The sequence below is a fragment of the Heptranchias perlo genome, chromosome 34, assembly GCF_035084215.1.
Source record: "Heptranchias perlo isolate sHepPer1 chromosome 34, sHepPer1.hap1, whole genome shotgun sequence".
Lineage (NCBI taxonomy): Eukaryota > Metazoa > Chordata > Chondrichthyes > Hexanchiformes > Hexanchidae > Heptranchias > Heptranchias perlo.
Genome location: NC_090358.1, coordinates 2685918 through 2703145, shown reverse-complemented (window position 1 = coordinate 2703145; position 17228 = coordinate 2685918). Strand labels below are relative to the sequence as shown.

General features: G+C 46.8%; 1 protein-coding gene across 1 annotated transcript in view; it reads right to left on the bottom strand.

Moving 5' to 3' along the window:
* ctsh (cathepsin H) overlaps positions 1 to 17228 on the bottom strand; it is a 37087-nt gene that overhangs the window by 11605 nt on the left and 8254 nt on the right. The window contains exons 2-5 of the mRNA XM_067971280.1: positions 14989 to 15020; positions 8687 to 8792; positions 6714 to 6784; positions 1675 to 1779 (exon numbers count right to left, since the gene is read on the bottom strand). Coding sequence (XP_067827381.1) covers positions 1675 to 1779; positions 6714 to 6784; positions 8687 to 8792; positions 14989 to 15020 — 314 coding nt within the window. The remainder of the gene's footprint in view (positions 1 to 1674; positions 1780 to 6713; positions 6785 to 8686; positions 8793 to 14988; positions 15021 to 17228) is intronic.

Here is a 17228-nt window from a genome sequence, read left to right as displayed (position 1 = left end):
TCAGTGGGCGGTGTGTCTGGATCGTGTATGATTCCTAGCTTAAAGAACCTTCGTTACTCAGATAGCCTTAAGGAGCTGGGTCTATTTACATTGGCCTCTTGAGCATCTCCGATTTTAATCGCTCCACCATTGGCGGCCATGCCTTCAGCTGTCTACGTCCTAAGCTCTGGAATTCCCTCCCTAAACCTTTCCACCTCTCTCTCTCTCTCTCTCCTACTTTACGTTGCTCCTTAAAACCTACCTCTTTGACCAAGCTTTTGTTCACCTGTCCTAATATCTCCTGATGTGGCTCGGTGTCAAGTTTTGTCTGATTTATGCTCCTGTGAAGCGCCTTGGGACGTTTTACTACGTTAAAGGCGCATCAGACCCGGGTAAACTGAGCAGAACACGTGCCGTGCAAACACCGCCCAGTTTCTGCTGAACCTGGGACCGGAGACCTAACACAGGCATTCGGCCCCTTGAATATGCTAAACACCGGCATGGACCAGTTGGGCCGAATGGCCTGTTTCTGTGCTCTAAATTCTATGTGATAAGATTTCCTTTGTTTCTCTGTAATCAGCACAACTACTGTCCAGTGTGTTACCGTCTCCGTCTCCCTTCATATGGCCTCTTAACCATTGTATTTTTTTGTTCCTTCCCCTCTATATCATCCATACTTTGCTCGATTTTCCTTTTGTATTATTGGCCCTGGCAGCGATGGGTTGCCGAGCTATTCCACTGTATCGAGCATCGCAGCCGGCCTGATCCAGCTCTCACCCGATGTCCGCACGTTTCAGTGGGAGCCACTGGGCTGTGATCGGGAACAGCTGCTTTTTCTCTTCCGAGCCCAGAGTTTCGTAGACCGACCGTAGTGGCCCTGAAAGGCTGTTCACTGAAGAACACAGACTGAGAACCAGACCTGGGGCCTCCTGCTCTTTCTGGCTCAGTATAGATTGTTATTGAGTCATTATCACCTCCTTTTGCCTTGCACCATCATCCCTCTTGTCGTTGAATTACTCCTACCCTCCACCCTATCGCAGACCTCTCCCTTTTGTTCTTTCCCTGGCCCCCTTTTCCAGCTGCATACAGTGACACCACAAGTCCCGGCCAGAATGGAGATGATTGGGTAATTCTCCCATCAATCACGCCTGGAGACCACACTGCTGTAAGTGACTGGGATTGATTATAGGCACGTAATTTGTATTATGTAACTATCCTCCACACATTGCATTTTGCTGGAGAAATAATCCTGCTTTTGTCGGGAGAAGTTGCTGTAGTTTTGGTCATGAGTTCTGTTTGCTGTAATTCTCAGAGATTCTGTTTGATTAGACCCTGTAGACTGTCTGCTGTAGTGCGCTTTTTAAACAGAATCTGTTCGCTGAGTAAAATAGACTCTGTCTGCTGTAAAATAGATTGTTTGCTGTCAGTCCTGCTGTAAGTCCCGCCCTGCCTCCAACTCATTGGCTGACACAATGGTATCAATAAATATTCTGCCCTTTTCCCTGGCTCTGTACTTTCTTAAAAGCTGTTCGTCTCTAACATTTTCCAGTTCTGATGAAAGGGCTTTGACCTGAAACATTAACCCTGCGTTTCTCTCTCCACAGATGCTGCCTGACCCGCTGAGTTTTTTTGCTTTTGGCGAGATTGTTATTCTTTCCGTGCTCGATGCAATGAGGAAGAATCAGTCGGCTTTACCTGATTCTTGACGGGCGTGATGTAATTTCCTTTCTTTCTCCAGTCTACAAAATCGGGGTACGGCCCCGAACTCACGTAATGGTTTCCTTGTGTGGCAGAGCAGTTCTGTTGGGGAAGGATAGAGAATTAAAAATTAACTTTTAAACCAAGAACTACTGTGGACTAAGGCTTGGTATTCTGCCTCTGACTGGGACCTGGCTGTAAGTTGTCTAGTTACCTTTGTGTTCCTAAGCAGTTGGGATTTGGTATATCAGTAATTTGAGACGTGACGTGTGGTGAGTGTAACAGGCTCGGGAAGAACAGGTGACTTTGGACCTCTGGTTCCCAAAGCTCTCCCCCACTGGGGGTTTTCCTCGCCTCATGTCTGGGTCTGTTGTAGACTCATTGATATTGATTAGTCAACAACTCCATTATTGTTGTATTATGCAAATAACAAGATGGTAGAAGGTGAACCAGATGGACCTCGGTCTTTTTCCGTCTATCAATTCCCATGTTCTAGTTTGAAGGGATGTTATTTAATGAGAGTTTGAAGCCCTGGATCGTGCTGATGGATGTGATTTTTGGCACCATGACCAGTGAAGAAGGTACATTCCTCCAGTCCTCTCCTCATCGACCTCCCTTCATCACATGGCTGATGAGTGGGTGGAGGCTGATAGAGTCGTAACCTCCACCAACTAGAAGGACGAGGGCAGCAGGCGCAGGGGAACACCATCACCTGCACGTTCCCCTCCAAGTCACACACCATCCAGATGTGAAAATACATCGCCGTTCCTTCATCATCACTGGGTCAAAATCCTGGAACTCCTGACCTAACAGCACTGTGGGAGAACCTTCACCACACGGACTGCAGCGGTTGAAGAAGGCGGCTCACCACCACCTTCTCAAGGGGCAACTAGGGATGGGCAATAAATGCCGGCCTCGCCAGTGGCGCACACATCCCAAGAATGAATTTTTAAAAATTGGTCAGGTTAGATTTCTCCTTTTTTTTGTGGATAGGATGTACCTGGCCCAATCTGCCACATGGCTGAGAAGATGCGAATTGGAAGAGCTGGGTTACAGGGTCAGCTCACCCTGGTGGTGCTGGCCGTCAGCACCGTGGAGGGGATGTTGTCACGGCACTGCCCATAATTGACACTAATTATCACAAAGCAGGAGCCTCAAAGCACATTATTATCGGCAGAACATCAGGGAGGGAGTGGCCTTGGAGGAGGAGCAGCGCAGAATCACCAGAATGATACTGGTGGCTTAAATTAGGGTTAAATGGTGAGGACAGGTTGCATAAACTTGGCTTGTATCCCCCTTGAGTTTAGAAGGTGGAGGGAATGATCTAATCAAGGTATTTAAAATGATCAAGGGATTTGATAGGGTAGATAGAGAGAAACTATTTCCTCTAGTGGGAGAATCCAGAACAAGGGGGCATAATCTTAAAATTAGAGCCAGGCCGTTTAGGAGTGAAATCAAGAAGCACTTTTTCACGCAAAGGGGAGTGGAAATCTGGAACTCTCTCCCCCAAAAGGCTGTGGATGCTGGGGGTCGATTGGAGTTTTCAAGACTGAGGTCAAGAGATTTTTATTGGGTGAGGGTATCGAGGGATATGGAGCAAAGATGGGCAAATGGAGCTGAGGTACAGATGAGCCATGATCTGATAGAATGGCGGGGCAGGCTCGAGGGGCTGAATGGTCTCCTCCTCTTCCTCATGTTCTTAAATCGAATAGATTGTTTTATAAAGTAAATTAATGCTGCCCTCTCGTGGAGTAACGTCCCTGAGAAGCTCAGCATCGCCATCAATAGTCAGACAGCGGCACTGCAGGACTCAGTCACCAATATTTAAGAAATGTTCTGGGCTAAAGTTTCAAATGTAAACAGGTTTCACTTGTTCTGCAAATGAGGCTGCCAAATTTCCCTTATGTTTACTTCCTTCTCTCACTGCCAAAAAAAACATGCTAAGCTCCCACCATATGTAGATTCCATTCACAGGATTTAATGCTTTAAATTAAAGAGGGCAGGAACAGAGAGACCTGGGGTGCACATACACAAATCTTTAAAGGTGGCAGGACAAGTTAATAAGGCTGTTGAAAAAAGCATACGGGAGCTTGGGTTTTATAAACAGTGGCATAGAGTACAAAAGCAAGGAAGTTATGCTAAGCCTTTATAAATCTCTGGTTAGGCTTCAGCTGGAGAATTGTATTCAATTCTGGGCACCACACTTTAGAAAGGATGTCAAGGCCTTGGAGAGGATGCAGAGGAGGTTTACCAGGATGATACCAGAGATGAGGGGTTTCAATTATGTGGAGAGACTGGAGAAGCTGAGATTGTTCGCCTTACAGCAGAGAAGGTTAAGGGGAGATTTAATCGAGGTGTTCAAAATTATGAGGAGTAAATAAGGAGAAACTGTTTCCAGTGGCAGGAGGGTCAGTAACCAGAGGTCACAGATTTAAGATAATTGGCAACAAAGCCAGGGGTGAGATGAGGAGAATTTTTTTTTACATGGCAAGTTGTTATGATCTGGAATGCGCTGCCTGAAAGGGCGGTGGAAGCAGATTCAATAATAACTTTCAAAAGGGAATTGGATAAATACATGAAAAGGAAAAAATTGCAGGGCTATGAGGAAAGAACAGGGGGAGTGGGACTAATTGCACAGCTCTTTCACAGAGCCGGCACAGGCACGATGGGCCGAATGGCCTCCTTCTGTGCTGTATCATTCTATGATTCTAAATTTAATTCACCTAAGTAGTCACAGTCAAACTGACTTTCTGCTGAATTGTTGGCACTTTGCACAGCAAGAGTTTGCAGGATACGGGCTCTGTGTTCCCTGTATTATCTGGTAAGTGCTCAGAAAATCGTAACCTGCTGCCCGAGTGTGACACTTTTCTGCTTTTAAAATTAGCCATGGGCAAAGTCTCACAAAAGGCAAAGAATTTCTCTAACTGTTACATGGATCCCACAAGCAAAACCTCGAACCCATTGTGACTTTATCCTCTGGGATAAATGGAATAATTTCCACTTGGTTTCACTTCATCCTGTTCCTGAGTAGTTCTCTGTGGTGTGGAGTTAGCCAGATGTATCTCAATCACCGCGAGCAAACACCGGAGAGTCTCACCCCATTGCTCAGGGTCGGAGTCAATTTCACAACCCAGTGATGGGAGGAGAGCATTCTGAGTCCGTTCCTTCGAATATTATTTTTAAAATTAAATGATCTTAAAGCTGTACTCCACATTTCACATTTGAAAGAAAATAATTTGCATTTATATAGTGCCTTTCACAAACTCAGGATGTCCAAAAGTGCTTTACGGGCAGTGAAGTACTTTTTGAAGTGTAGTCACTGTTGGAATGTAGAAAATGCAGCAGCCAATTTGCGCACAGCGAGATCCCAAAAACAGCAATATGATAATGACCAGATAATCTGTTTTAGTGATGTTGGTTGAGGGGTAAATATTTGGCCAGGACACCGGGGAGAACTCCCCTGCTCTTCTTCGAATAGTGGCCATGGGATCTTTTACATCCAACTGAGAGGGCAGACGTGGCCTCGGTTTATCGTCCCATCTGAAAGACGGCACCTCCGACAGTGCGGCACTCCCTCAGTACTGCACTGGGAGTGTCGGCCCGGATTATGTGCTCAGGTCTCTTCTGGCTCATTGATGTCTTAGAAGCACTGAACTGAGTGACCTTGTATCTTGGTGCAACACAGATAACGCTCTCCTGCCCAACTATTTTTCTATAGATATTTTAAACAAAATAGAAAAGTTATTTGTATAATATTCTGCAAAAGGAATTTTTTAAAAATTAAGCACAGTTCAATAAGTACCTCGGTGCTGTGGGGAGTGCGCTTTATAATAAGCAAGTAAATGGTTAATTTACTTTCTTTAGAGAAAAGCACTGGCCATCTTATTGAACGATTCACATGATGGGATCTGATGGTCAGCACTGTGTTGCCCCATCAACTCCTAAATGCTCGAGATAATCCTCTTAGTTTTAAAGAGCTTGCTGCCTGTGACCATGAGCCAGAGTCTAAAGTTTGACTCAGTAACAATACCTTGGGCTGATATTAAATAGACAATCGCCAAGCTTCATGGTTTTGTTTAATCAGACTAGTTAGTTATTGTTGGAACAACACAAGATACCGTGGTAACTAGGCAACAGAAAAGAACCAAGAGCGGTATAGAACTCAAGTAAAGAGTACAGAATACCATGGCATAGGGCACAAATGAGCAGAGCGGGCAGGAATAAGGCACAGAACATTGTGGAACTCAGGCACAGGGCAAGGAAAGAAAGAAAGAACTTGCATTTATATAGCGCCTTTCACAACCTCAGGACGTCCCAAAACGCTTCACAGCAAAGGAAGTACTTTTTTAAAAAAAAAGTGTAGTCATTGTTGTAATATAGGAAACGCAGTAGCCAATTCGTGCACAGCAAGATCCCACAAACAGCAATGTGATAATGATCAGATAACCTGTTTTAGTGATGTTGATTGAGGGATAAATATTGGCCCAGGACACCAGGGAGAACTCCCCTGCTCTTGTTCCAATAATGCCATGGAATCTTTTACATCCGCCTGAGAGGGCAGACGGGGCCTCAGTTTAACGTCTCATCCGAAAGACGGCACCTCCGACAGTGCAGCACTCCCTCAGTACTGGACTGGGAGTGTCAGCCTAGATTTTGTGCTCAAGTCTCTGGAGTGGGGCTTGAAGCAGAGGCGAGAGTGCTGCCACTGAGCCATGGCTGACTCTTCAAAAGAAGAACTTAGAACTCAGACAGAGGGTATAGGACACACAAGAAACCAGGAAATGGGTACATAACAGGGTAATATACTCCGCCAAGTCCCATTGGAGGTTTCAGTTTCCTGTGGTGTTTGTCAGACTGCCCCTCCCCCTCTGCCTTCCTCAGTCTTATTTTCGTTCCCTGTACTGTCGGCCTTGACCTTTCACTTTTGGTTTCCATGTATTAGGAAAAGCACAGGGGAGGGCCACAGAGCCCAGCAGCAGAAAGATGGCACAAAGTGCAGTGAGATAACAACTGGTCAACAAGAAGGCAGGTGTTACCTGTGGTTCCCTCAGCAGGTACAGCGTCTTAAATTCACTGAAGGTCATATCAGAAAACTGGTTGAGTCCCACTGTAAGAATAGAATTTAAAAAGGTGATACATTAGATCCTTGCGGTGCCTGTATCTCTGGGGGATTGTGTGTCCCTTTTTTATTTTACGATATTACAACTCACATGGTGTGAGTCTCAAGGATCACCTAATGTTACAGTGAGAGTATTACTTTATGACTGTAATTTTAACAAAACGTAGGGTTTTAAATTACTCTGTACGACATTAGTGATGCGCCTGTTACCAAGTCTGTGAAATTCCTTCGTCTGTATTCTAGTGAAAGCATAAATTGAATGGGAATAATGTTACACAAAGTAACTTCAATCCATGATGTTTTAAAAACCCTAAATAAAAATAATTAGAAACCCTTACTTCTGCTCTCTTTATCTCTCTATCTCAACCTTCTCCTTCCCCCTTTTTCTCTTTCTTTTTTATTTAACCTTGATATTCTCCAGGCTATTTAGGAACATAGGAACAGGAGGAGGCCATTCAGCCCCTTGAGCCTGTTCCGCCATTCAATTAGATCATGGCTGATCTGTATCTTAACTCCATCTACCCGCCATTGTTCTGTAACCATTAATACCCTCGCCTAACAAAAATCGATCAATCTCAGTTTTGAAATTTCCAATTGACCCCCAGCCTCGACAGCTTTTTGGTGGAGAGAGTTCCAGATTTCCACTCCCCTTTGTGTGAAGAAGTGCTTCCTGACATCACCCCTGAACGGCCTGGCTCTAATTTTAAGGTTATGCCCCCTTGTTCTGGACTCCCCCCACCAGAGGAAATAGTTTCTCTCTATCTACCCTATCAAATCCTTTAATCATCTTAAACAACCCAATTAGATCACCCCTTAATCTTCTATACTTGATCATTTATTTTCGAAGTGTCCTATCCTTTTTTTTAAACTACATTTTTCTGTTATTTTCTGCCTCCTCCAACAAATCCTTCTCTTTTGGAACAAGAATGACTGACATAAAAACGATTTGTGTCTGATTGGCTGGCAAATTAAACTTTCAAGCCACTTTGCAGCAAATCAGATGCTATTTTACCAAAGCTTGACCTGATTGGGTCAGGAGAGTGACAGGTCAAACATTCTACATGAACTTTGGATGGTTCTGGGCAGCAGGGTCACAGAACCTGACCCAAAGGACCTCGGGAAATGAGTTACCTCATTGGTTCCCTTTGGGGAATTAGTGGGAGGAATAACAAACGTTAATATTACCAAAAAACTAACAACTAAAAATCTATAACATATACTGAGTGTTAGTTATAATGTACGCCAAGTGTTATTATATAACGTATACATAGTGTTATTATATAGCATATACATAGTGTTATTATATAACGTATACATAGTGTTATCATACAATGTATACCGGCATTGATGTGCATTGACTATTGCATAAAGTACACAGTTACAAAAATAATATATAATGTCATTATATAATGTACACTATGTTACTACAGTATATAATGTGCACTGACTGTGTTACTATATAATGTACAATGAATGTGTTACTATGTGGAAACAGGAAAATATTCTCAACTAAAAAACTTTTTGGAAGAATTTGCCAAGTTAGGTAATAGAGGCAAAATCATTGGAGTTACTGAAAATACAATCGGATGACATGGTGGGAGAGTGAGTGGCTTTACTTATGTTCAAGGTTACTGGGTTCTGGTGACTGAATAAATCAAATTCTGTTCTTATTACTGGGGAATCCAGGGATTAAATTCCGTGATTCCATTCATTTTTCCATGACTACCTTAATTCAGTGGTCTTGCTTATATTCGTAAAACATTTCTTTAGAACAGCCCCCTACGCAGGGCGATTGTGGAACAAAGCTTCATTGATCAACACACAGCTCCTGGGACATCTGAGGGAGGAGGGGCCAAAAAGCCAGCTGTAAAAATATTTGATCGAACTTACTGTGAAAATAGTGTCTCCCGGTGTTGTGAGCATCAATCTCTCTCTTATTCTGGATGAAGGTCCGTAGTCTGTGATCGTACTCTTCCGAGCTATAGTCTTTGTTGTGCTGCTCACACGGCATGGAAACAAGTAAAATATCACTTAGTATCGTAAAATCTTACAACACAGAAGGAGGCCATTCAGCCCATCGTGCCTGTGCTGGCTTTTTGAAAGAGCTATCCGATTAGACCCACTCCCCCCCTGCTCTTTCCCCATAGCTCTGAAAATTTTTCCTTTTCAAGTATTTATCCAATTCCCTTTTGAAAGTTATCATTGAATCTGCTTCCACCGCCCTTTCAGGCAGCGCATTCCAGATCAGAACAACTCGCTGCGTAAAAAAAATTCTCCTCATAAGAACATAAGAAATAGGAGCAGGAGTAGGCCAATCGGCCCCTCGAGCCTGCTCCGCCATTCAATAAGATCATGGCTGATCTGATCCTAACCTCAAATCTAAATTCATGTCCAATTTCCTGCCCGCTCCCCGTAACCCCGAATTCCCTTTACTTCTAAGAAACTGTCTATTTCTGTTTTAAATTTATTTAATGATGTAGCTTCCACAGCTTCCAGGGGCAGCAAATTCCACAGACCTACCACCCTCTGAGTGAAGAAGTTTCTCCTCATCTCAGTTTTGAAAGAGCAGCCCCTTATTCTAAGATTATGCCCCCTAGTTCTAGTTTCACCCATCCTTGGGAACATCCTTACCACATCCACCCGATCAAGCCCCTTCACAATCTTATATGTTTCAATAAGATCGCCTCTCAATCTTCTGAACTCCAATGAGTAGAGTCCCAATCCACTCAACCTCTCCTCATATGTCCACCCCCTCATCCCCGGGATTAACCGAGTGAACCTTCTTTGTACTGCCTCGAGAGCAAGTATGTCTTTTCTTAAGTATGGACACCAAAACTGTATGCAGTATTCCAGGTGCGGTCTCACCAATACCTTATATAACTGCAGCAATACCTCCCTGTTTTTATATTCTATCCCCCTAGCAATAAAAGCCAACATTCTGTTGGCCTTCTTGATCACCTGCTGCACCTGCACACTAACTTTTTGATTTTCTTGCACTAGGACCCCCAGATCCCTTTGTACTGCAGTACTTTCCAGTTTCTCGCCATTGAGATAATAACTTGCTGTCTGATTTTTCCTGCCAAAGTGCATAACCTCACATTTTCCAATATTGTATTGCATCTGCCAAATCTCCGCCCACTCACCCAGCCTGTCTATATCCCATTGTAGGTTTTTATGTCCTCCTCACTCTCTACTTTCCCTCCCATCTTTGTATCATCTGCAAACTTTGATATGTTACACTCGGTCCCCTCCTCCAAATCGTTAATATAGATTGTAAAGAGTTGGGGACCCAGCACCGACCCCTGCAGAACACCACTGGCTACAGGTTGCCAGACCGAGAATGAACCATTTATCCCAACTCTCTGCTTCCTGTTAGATAACCAATCCTCCACCCATGCCAGAATATTACCCCCAATCCAGTGATTCTTTATCTTGAGCAATAATCTTTTATGTGGCACCTTGTCGAATGCCTTCTGGAAGTCTAAATACACTACGTCCACTGGTTCCCCTTTATCCACCCTGTACGTTATATCCTCAAAGAACTCAAGCAAATTTGTCAGACATGACTTCCCCTTCGTAAAGCCATGCTGACTTTGTCCTATTAAATTATGTTTATCCAAATGTTCCGCTACTGTCTCCTTAATAATAGACTCCAAAATTTTACCCACCACAGATGTTAGGCTAACTGGTCTATAATTTCCAGCCTTCTGCCTACTACCCTTTTTAAATAAGGGTGTTACATTAGCAGTTTTCCAATCTGCCGGGACCTTTGCTGAGTCCAGAGAATTTTGGAAAATTATTACCAAAGCATCCACAGTCCCTACTGCCACTTCCCTCAAGACCCTAGGATGTAAGCCATCAGGTCCAGGGGATTTATCCGCCTTGAGTCCCATTATTTTACTCATCTCCCCTCTGCTTCTTTTTGCCAATTACCTTAAATCTGTGTCCTCTGGTTACCGACCCTCCCACCAGTGGAAACAATTTCTCTTGTAATACAGATAGAGCTGGACACCTTCACACATAATATACATAAAATACAACTATACATCGCACAAAATAGCATAGATACTGAGTATGGGGAAAGATGAGGGGGATGGATTGCCGAGAATGGAGAACTGAAGGCATAAATAAAGAGGAGTGTTTATAGGAGGTTTATGAAAGCAGGTAAAGGTGGCCAGGCAGACGGAGCTGGGTAGAAAACTCCAGAGGGCAGAAGCTCAGCGGCAGAATGAGTGGCCACTGATGGTGGAACAGAGGGAGTGAGGGAGTGAGGAGAACTCCAGTGTTAGGGGAGTGGAGAGTTTGTGTGGGAAGGACATAAGGCAGGAGGAGAATAAAAAGACAGAAAGAAAGAGCTTGTCTTTCTATAGCACCTATCGGGGCCTCAGGACGTCCCAAAGCTCTTCACAGCCAATGAAGTACTTTTGAAAGTGTAGTCACTGTTGTAATTGTAGGAAACGCGGCAGCCAATTTGTGCACAGCAAGATCCCACAAACAGCAATGTGATAATGATCAGATAATCTGATTTAGTGATGTTGGAATGCTCAGGTAGGTTAGGATGAGGGCGTGGAGAGTTTTGAAATCAACACAGGAGCCAATGGAGCTCAGAGTAAACAACAGGGATAACTCGCATTTATTTGGTGCACCCCGTGTGCAGGAAGACGTCTCAGGTGATGCAGGTAACCTGGGACTTAGCGCAGGTGAGGATTTGTTCTTGGCATTTTGGATGAACTGAATCCTGTGAGGGTTGATGGGGAATCTGGGAGAAGTCAAGCCTTGAGATGGTTAAGATCTGGACCCGGGAGTTTCAGGAACAGAAGGGCAGAGATGGGCAATGTGGTGGGGATAGAAGAAAATGGTTTTGATACAGAGGGGAAGTGGGGGAGTTCGGGTTTGAGTCGGGCACCAAGGTCTCTGACAAAGCACGGGGCAGCAGCCGGGGAAGCTGATGGAGTCAAGGCCAGAGGTTCAGAGGTGCTGACAGGGGCCGAAAGGTGGCCTTCAGTGTTGCTGACGTTCAGCTGGAGGAAAATTTGGCCGGTCTCGATATCGTTCAGGTCTCGAGGTGTCGACATTAAGGCAGGGAAGAGCAGAATCAGGATAGAAGTAGACTGAAGAGGAGAGAGATTGGAGGAACATGGTCAATGGTGTCAGTGGAAGCAGTATTTATAGTAGAAAGAAATAGCTGCATTTACTTACCACCTCTGAGATACATTACATAGAATTACATAGAATGTACAGCACAGAAACAGGCCATTCGGCCCAACAGGTCCATGCCGGTGTTTATGCTCCACACGAGCCTCCTCCCACCCCTCTTCATCTCACCCTATCAGCATATCCTTCTATTCCTTTCACCCTCATGTGTTTATCCAGCTTCCCCTTAAATGCATCTCTGCTATTCACCTCAACCACTCCTTGTGGTAGTGAGTTCCACATTCTAACCACTCTCTGGGTAAAGAAGTTTCTCCTGAATTCCTTATTGGGTTTATTAGTGACTGTCTTATATTTATGGCCCTTAGTTCTGGTCTCTCCCCCTACAAGAGGAAACATCTTCTCTACATCTACCCTATCGAACCCTTTCATAATCTTAAAGTCCTCTATCAGATCACCCCTCAGTCTTCTCTTCTTTAGAGAAAAGAGCTCCAACCGTTTCAATCTTTCCTGCTGGGTGTAACCTCTCAGTTCTGGTATCATCCTAGTCAATCTTTTTTGCACCTTCTCCAGTGCCTCTATATCCTTTTTAGAATGTGGAGAACAAAACTGTGCTCAGTGCTCCAAGTGTGGTCTAACCAAGGTTCTATACAAGTTTAACATAACTTCCCTACTTTTGAATTCTATCCCTCGAGAAATGAACCCCAGTGCTTTGTTTGCTTTTTTTAATGGCCTTATTAACCTGCGTTGTTCCTTTTAATGATTTGTGTATCTGTACCCCTCTGCTCTTCTAACCTGTTTACTCTTATTTTCCAAGCAGTATGGGGCCTCCTTATTCTTCCTATCAAAATGTACCACCTCACACTTATCTAGACTGAAATTCATTTGCCAATTACACACCCAGTCCGCAAGTTTATTAATATCTTCCTGTATTTTGTCGCAGTCCTCCTCAGTATTAACTACACCCCCCATTTTGGTGTTGTCCACAAATTTTGAAATTGTATTTCCGATTCCCGAGTCCAAACCGTTTATATAAATGGTGAACACCAGTGGTCCCAGCACCGATCCCTGTGGAACACCACTTCCCATCTTTTGCCAGTTTGAGTAACTACCTTTAACCCCCACTCTCTGTGTTCTGTTTTGTAGCCAGCTTGCTATCCATTCGGCTACTTGTCCCCTGACTCCACATGCTCCACTAGTCATGAGATACAACTCAAAATACTTCACATACAAGGGACTGCTTTATGCTTCAGTGACTGGTTTTGTAGGCAAATATGGCAGTTATTTTGTGTACAGCAAGATAGTGCCTTGGGATATTTAACATCTATCCGAACACCAGAACAGGAAGACAGGGCTTTGGTTTAACTTTTGTTCCAAAGAGCACCATTCCTTCACAACAAAGTCAGTCTTGATTACGTCGTCAGGTCTTGGAGAGGAACTTGAAGTCACAAAATTAATTTAGTCGCTTTGCCAAATTTCAGTTCCCCAGTGAGTTCATGATCTCAACTGATACTGTCTAGGGGGGAAGTCCCCTCTCATGGCATAAGAGTAGAGGAAGTAGAAGGGGAGAGAAACAGCAAGCTCGTCACCCTAAACCCCATCTTCCCTGGATCACTTTCCCTTCTGATCTCACTGGGTTTCACTGGCGACTGTAGGGTAGCCGTGGGATATTGCAGGGTGTGGCGTGTCATTTCTGTGCAATGAGCAAGTTGCTTTGCAAGTGGTGGATGTAATTAAAACTTTAATTTTTGATCTAATGCCTACTTGTGGGTGGAATTTTGGTTCTGTGAAAACCGTATCACGCAAGTGTTATGTGACGTCTCTTGGTATAACTCCAGAATACAGACAGATGACCAGCAATCTATAAAGTGTGATGTCTAATGTGTGACGGCTAATGTGTGACGGCTAAAGTGTGACGGCTAAAGTGTGACGGCTAAAGTGTGACGGCTAAAGTGTGACGGCTAAAGTGTGACGGCTAAAGTGTGACGGCTAAAGTGTGACGGCTAAAGTGTGACGGCTAATGTGTGACGGCTAATGTGTGACGGCTAAAGTGTGACGGCTAAAGTGTGACGGCTAAAGTGTGACGGCTAATGTATGACACTGATAGGGAGTACACCACATGCAAGAGTTTAATGAAGTACCAGCAGATCTCCCTGTAGCATTGCTGCTGGTGAGTTGGGGGATTTGCTGTTTTGTAACATTGGCCTCAATTTTAACTCCCCCCGTCTGGCAGAAACTAGTTGGGGGAGGGGGGGGCAATTAATTAGGTCGGGGAGGGGGGGCTTTGCCGACTCTTTCCTGCCCCATGCTGGTGGGGTCCTCTTTAAATATGCAGGTCAGGCTCCGATGGTATCATCAGGGCCCGATCTGCGAATTTAACTCAGGGCCTGAGCGGAGTGGGGGGGACTGGGGGGAGTGGGGGGCGGAACAGTGACAGCATCCCCATCCCCACCCCCCCAGGTCAATCCTACCGGGAGTCGGATCGATGGCCAGGAGAGGCCCAATGATGTTCCAATTTTTTATTTAGTTTCATTGTGGGCCAGGAGGTGTAGAGTGGTCCCCGTGGACCCCATAGGGTAACCTTAGGCCTCCCCAGCTCCGGGATCCCTCCCCGGACCGGGATTTCCCCCCTCCCCCTCTGTCTATCCACTTACCTTATACCGGGGACCTCTGATCGGCACGATTTTACCGGCCGGACAGCTGCTTCCCGACGATTTCTCCCGGCCGTTTTAGTCGGGATGTCAGTCAGTGGAATGTAAACGAGCTAAAACTGGCTTCACTCTCGCTCCCAGAGCTCGAGCGCAACATTCCCACAATCCGGTTAAAATCGGGGTGTTAGTAACAGTGTGAGGTGAAAGGGGTGACTGTCAAAGTGCTACAGGAAGTAAGTGTGACGCTTACAAGAAGTGTGCATTATGCACAAGACTTTCGATATATTAGTGATCCCGGATATTAACTCTGGGGTCAGTGATCCTGAGGGAAGGACAAAATGTTTCTGACAGAAAGAAATTGGCAAAAAAAAACGGAAAAGAAATATTTACCGTTACCATCCATTCCTTGAACAGACTTATTTCTGAAAAACAAACAAGAAAGAAAATCTTTTGCATTAAATACATTTTAATAGTTTTCCTCCCTCCTCTTCCTGAAGGCGCTGACTCTCGCTGGGGTACAGGTGCCTGGGCAGCAATACCGTCCGCGCAATCCCGACCCACACAATCCCGTCCCACACAATCCCGACCCACACAATCCCGTCCCACACAATCCCGACCCACACAATCCCGTCCCACACAATCCCGACCCACACAATCCCGTCCCACACAATCCCGTCCCACACAATCCCGTCCCACACAATCCCGTCCCACACAATCCTGACCCACACAATCCCGACCCACACAATCCCGACCCACACAATCCCGTCCCACACAATCCCGACCCACACAATCCCGACCCACACAATCCCGACCAACGCAATCCCGTCCCACACAATCCCGTCCCACACAATCCCGACCCACACAATCCCGACCCACACAATCCCGACCCACACAATCCCGTCCCACGCAATCCCGACCCACGCAATCCCGACCCACGCAATCCCGTCCCGTGCAATCCCGACCCACGCAATCCCGACCCACGCAATCCCGTCCCGTGCAATCCCGACCCACACAATCCCGTCCCACGCAATCCCGACCCACGCAATCCCGTCCCACGCAATCCCGTCCCGTGCAATCCCGACCCACACAATCCCGTCCCACACAATCCCGACCCACACAATCCCGACCCACACAATCCCGTCCCACACAATCCCGTCCCACGCAATCCCGACCCACACAATCCCGTCCCACACAATCCCGACCCACGCAATCCCGACCCACACAATCCCGACCCACGCAATCCCGACCCACACAATCCCGACCCACACAATCCCGACCCACACAATCCCGACCCACACAATCCTGACCCACACAATCCCGTCCCACACAATCCTGACCCACACAATCCCGTCCCACACAATCCCGACCCACACAATCCCGACCCACACAATCCCGACCCAAGCAATCCCGACCCACACAATCCCGACCCACGCAATCCCGTCCCGTGCAATCCCGACCCACACAATCCCGACCCACGCAATCCCGTCCCACGCAATCCCGACCCACGCAATCCCGTCCCGTGCAATCCCGACCCACACAATCCCGACCCACGCAATCCCGACCCACACAATCCCGACCCGTGCAATCCCGACCCACACAATCCCGACCCACACAATCCCGACCCACACAATCCCGACCCACACAATCCCGACCCACACAATCCCGACCCACACAATCCCGACCCACACAATCCCGTCCCACACAATCCCGACCCACACAATCCCGACCCACGCAATCCCGTCCCGTGCAATCCCGACCCACACAATCCCGACCCACGCAATCCCGTCCCACGCAATCCCGACCCACGCAATCCCGTCCCGTGCAATCCCGACCCACACAATCCCGACCCACGCAATCCCGACCCACACAATCCCGACCCACACAATCCCGACCCACACAATCCCGTCCCACACAATCCCGACCCACGCAATCCCGACCCACGCAATCCCGACCCACACAATCCCGTCCCACACAATCCCGTCCCACGCAATCCCGACCCACGCAATCCCGTCCCGTGCAATCCCGACCCACGCAATCCCGACCCACGCAATCCCGTCCCACACAATCCCGACCCACACAATCCCGACCCACACAATCCCATCCCACACAATCCCGACCCACGCAATCCCGTCCCACACAATCCCGACCCACACAATCCCGTCCCACACAATCCCGACCCACACAATCCCATCCCACACAATCCCGACCCACGCAATCCCGTCCCACACAATCCCGACCCACACAATCCCGACCCACGCAATCCCGACCCACACAATCCCGACCCACGCAATCCCGTCCCACACAATCCCGACCCACACAATCCCGACCCACGCAATCCCGACCCACACAATCCCGACCCACACAATCCCGACCCACACAATCCCGACCCACACAATCCCGACCCACGCAATCCCGACCCACACAATCCCGACCCACGCAATCCCGTCCCGTGCAATCCCGACCCACACAATCCCGTCCCACGCAATCCCGACCCACACAATCCCGACCCACGCAATCCCGACCCACGCAATCCCGTCCCACACAATCCCGACCCACACAATCCCGACCCACACAATCCCGACCCACACAATCCCGACCCACACAATCCCGACCCACGCAATCCCGTCCCG